The 3,681-nt window shown below is 45.9% G+C and overlaps 1 protein-coding gene across 1 annotated transcript; it reads right to left on the bottom strand.

Annotated features, from left to right (window-relative positions):
• Positions 1-283: 283 nt before the first annotated feature.
• Positions 284-2,786, bottom strand: YPEL5 (yippee like 5). Its single transcript, XM_083175500.1, has 2 exons — positions 2,582-2,786; positions 284-1,152 (listed from the first exon to the last, which is right to left on the bottom strand). Exons 1-2 carry the CDS (start codon positions 2,720-2,722, stop codon positions 928-930), a joined length of 366 nt encoding a protein of 121 aa, XP_083031626.1. The 5' UTR covers positions 2,723-2,786; the 3' UTR covers positions 284-927.
• Positions 2,787-3,681: the final 895 nt, after the last annotated feature.

The following is a 3,681-nucleotide window of genomic DNA, read 5'->3' as shown; positions in this document are numbered from 1 at the left end:
GTTCACACTGCCCAGCAACACGGGTCCGACCAGGGCAAAACCCTTCTTTTAACCCGGGTCGGATTGTCATGTTGCTGGACCCAGGATTTTTTACACCACACAGTTACCCGGGTCGAACCCGGGTTATTTGTGCGGTGTGAAAGGGGTATTAAATAACTGGACACCTTGCTATTATTTGACCCAGTGATTAAGATGTGTTTCCGCACCACAACCAGCAAATTCTTGTGCACGACTGCGCAAATCTTTCGGCATTAGTATAAACAACACTAATCTACAACATAGATCAGACACAAATGACTTTTATTACGCCATGTGCTACATCACATAAAACAATTCTTAATACGCTTCAAAATATAGAGGTTTTTTTTTTTTTTGTCATGTTTATTATTTAATCTACGCCAACTGCATCACAACAGAGTAATGACAATAACTGGGTATGTTGGACTCCGGGCTGGAGAGATGGAAATGCGAAATAGAATCTAGCTCGCCCGGTGATCCCAGCTGTTTATTGATGCGTGGACCAGCGCAAGCGACAGCAACACTGGACCCGTGGAATCTGTACACAAGCTGTTCCGTACAGCAGGAGGTTAGGACTTTAAATAAAATAAAGGGAGGGGGGGGGGGGGGGGGGGGAGGCAAAATAAGGCTTTTGCCAATATGTAGGGCTGCAGGAAGAGGGTGGGGGAGGGTTAGGACCACCGCAACCTCATGCGAGATGGTATATAAGACAGCATTGACACTATGCGCGCTCAAGGTGGCAAACTACCCAAACCCCAAATAAATGACCCGTTTCAGGCCTTTCATCGTTCCTCTCTATCATCACAGTACGCGACTCAGCGGCTAAAGGTGACAGTGTATGCAATTACATTTTAGAGACTTTTTTTTTTAAATTTCCCCAGGTTTGAACTTGAAAGTAACTAGATGATCTCAGGAGTTCTCTGACGGAACGTGTTCCTCGAAGCCCTCGCTCTCCCGCACCAGAGCTCGCTCCAGAATAACTCGCCCTTCCTTGTATCGCTGGCTGTCCTCTGTGGCGAACTCGTAGATCCAACCCAGTTTGCTGTTGCAGTTCTTGCAGCTGACGTCTCGCACCATGTGGCGACCAGTGAGCATGACGCGGTCTTGGACTTCGCTGTACTGTAGGTTGACCACCTGTCGGAAAAGCAAATGTTTGCTGACAAACAAATGGACAGTGGATGTTCCTACACAGAATCATGCATTAATGTTTATAATTACAGTGAAAGGGGAACTTCAACCAGTATCTTATCTTTCACTCAGATTTATTTTTACTGTTCTTATATGTCTTTGCCAAACAGCCTCTCAGGTCGCGTGAGAAATGTATTGTTTCGGACATTTATTCACAACGCAATTGGAACAGGATTCCCCAGGACTGTGTGCGACTGAGTCTCTGAATCTGTACACAAAGGTTCTGATTCAAACCAAATTCAACTCAATTTCCGATGGCGGGGGCTAAAGCAGGGGGAACGCGCAGCATTTTATGGGCTTCCCCATAAAAACGCTGGGCACTCCCCAGGGAACGCAGGTTGGTCGATGTCAGCGGCCCGTCAGCCGAGGGCCACCTCATTTGGCCATGACCTCAAAATACAGGAGGGTACTTGTGTATTATAGCGGCGCCCCGATGTTGGTCGTACAATGTTTTTATCGCATGCCAAGCAACCTATGGCATGCGATGCGACGTGATTTTACACCAGTATTCGATTAAAAATTGTACAAGCACCCTAATGGGTGCTTACAATGTAAAATGCACCCCCACTATAAACGTGAACCCGAAGTGTGGCCAGCGCAGCGAGCCCGCGAGGAGTACGCGTCCTACGACCTTTTCATACCCCCACTATCCACGTCGGCGTGGAGTTGATTTTATATAGTGTGGCGAGCGCAGCGATCCACCAAGCCCGAAGCGTGGCGAGCCGACACATATACCTGTGAAGTTATGCGCGTGCGCTCGCCATTTATAAAATCAACCCCACGCCGACGTGGATAGTGGGGGTATGAAAAGGTCGTAGGACGCGTTCACGTTTATAGTGGGGGGGTGGCGTGGGGGTGCATTTAACATTGTAATCAACCATTAGGGTGCTTATACAATTTATAATCGCATACCATCGCATTGTATGGCATATACAATGTCATACAATTTTTAAATTGTATGTCATTGTACAACATCGCGCGATATTGTATGCCTTATGGTATACGATGCGATACGCCGCTATAATACACAAGTACCTACAGGAGCAAGGGAGGAAAGTTATTCCAAAAACCACAAAAACCAAGACAATTCTGAAACCTTAGTGAAGCTTTTTTAAAGCCACTGTTAAGAAACTGCAGGAAACAATTGTGCCGCCCAATTTCAACAAAGTAGGGAACTCACAATCCTGTACAATAAGTGGGAGCAAAAAGGGCTAAGTATAATATTGAAGTGATGCTTTATGGTACTAAGTACCTGCTTGTATAACAGAACTCACATCCTGCATTGCAAGACTGTCAGCACCAATAGTCGGCTGGCACCTAAGTCATACCCTGATCATGTGCAGACCGCGTCAGACCTGCTCTGTGGGTGGTGTACCTTGTTAAACAGGAACGCCCGGCCTGTGGCTCCGGTGAAGCGTGTGGAGATCAGCTCAGAACGATTGGTTAGAATGGTGTCACAGTTTGCGCAAGAAAACAGACGGGTTCCACCAATGTGATCCAGGAAGATTCTGCCCATTGTCTCGTTATCCAAACGTAGGCACCCCAAAATTAGCAGCTGTCTGTAAGCGAAAGGCAAAGATCAGCATTATAGACCGACCACCGAGGAAACAAACTTTGTCATTTACAATTATTTATGATTATGAAAAAGGTTTTGCTAATTCATTCAATGTATTATTTGCTGGGAAGGAAGAAAACATTTAAGTAAAACAATGATTATGACCAAATCATGTGTCGTATACTATTTTCTCAATTCAAATGGAATAATGTGTATCTGACATGATCAATAGTTACAGTTTTATCCGCTCTTGGGGCTCATTCGCACACATGTAGAGGAACAGGGGTCACAATGGATGAACTTTAGACATGGTTTAGTCATCTGATTCCATGACTCACAGCACTGTGGTCATGGGTTTGATTCCCACCATGGCCCTATCTGTGCGGAGTTTGTATATTCTCCCCGTACTTGCGTGGGTTTCCTCCGGGAACTCCGGTTTCCTCCCACAATCCAAAAATATACTGGTAGGTCAATTGGCTTCCAACAAAGTTAACCCTAGAATATCTGTGTGTACATGTGGTAGGGAATATAGACTGAGCTCCACTGGGGCAGGGACTGATGTGACTGTTCAACTATTCTCTGTACAGCGCTAGGGAATGTGTGTGCGCTATATAAGAAACTGGTAATAAATACATTTTCTAAGCGATCTGACTTAATTTGACTAGATCGGTTAGAAAATACCCCTACATTGCTCCATGTGTAGGGGCCGTCACTATTGCCTGGCGATTAAGATCCAGCATGCTAAAGAAGTCTAGTCGCCGGTCAGGGCCAGTGAGAACACTGGCCGTGACAGATCACTATGCAGTGCTGAGCGATCTGGCATTGCTCAGCAAAATCTCCCTGTGTGTAGGCCCCATTAGCAGTATATTCCAGTCAGTGGATCTATCTGTGTCTTCAAGATGGTCACAGTACCCCATCGA

The sequence above is a fragment of the Crinia signifera genome, chromosome 3 (genome assembly GCF_055691185.1).
Source record: "Crinia signifera chromosome 3, ASM5569118v1, whole genome shotgun sequence".
Lineage (NCBI taxonomy): Eukaryota > Metazoa > Chordata > Amphibia > Anura > Myobatrachidae > Crinia > Crinia signifera.
Note: the sequence above shows the minus strand (reverse complement) of the source record. Positions and strands in the feature narration are given on the sequence as shown.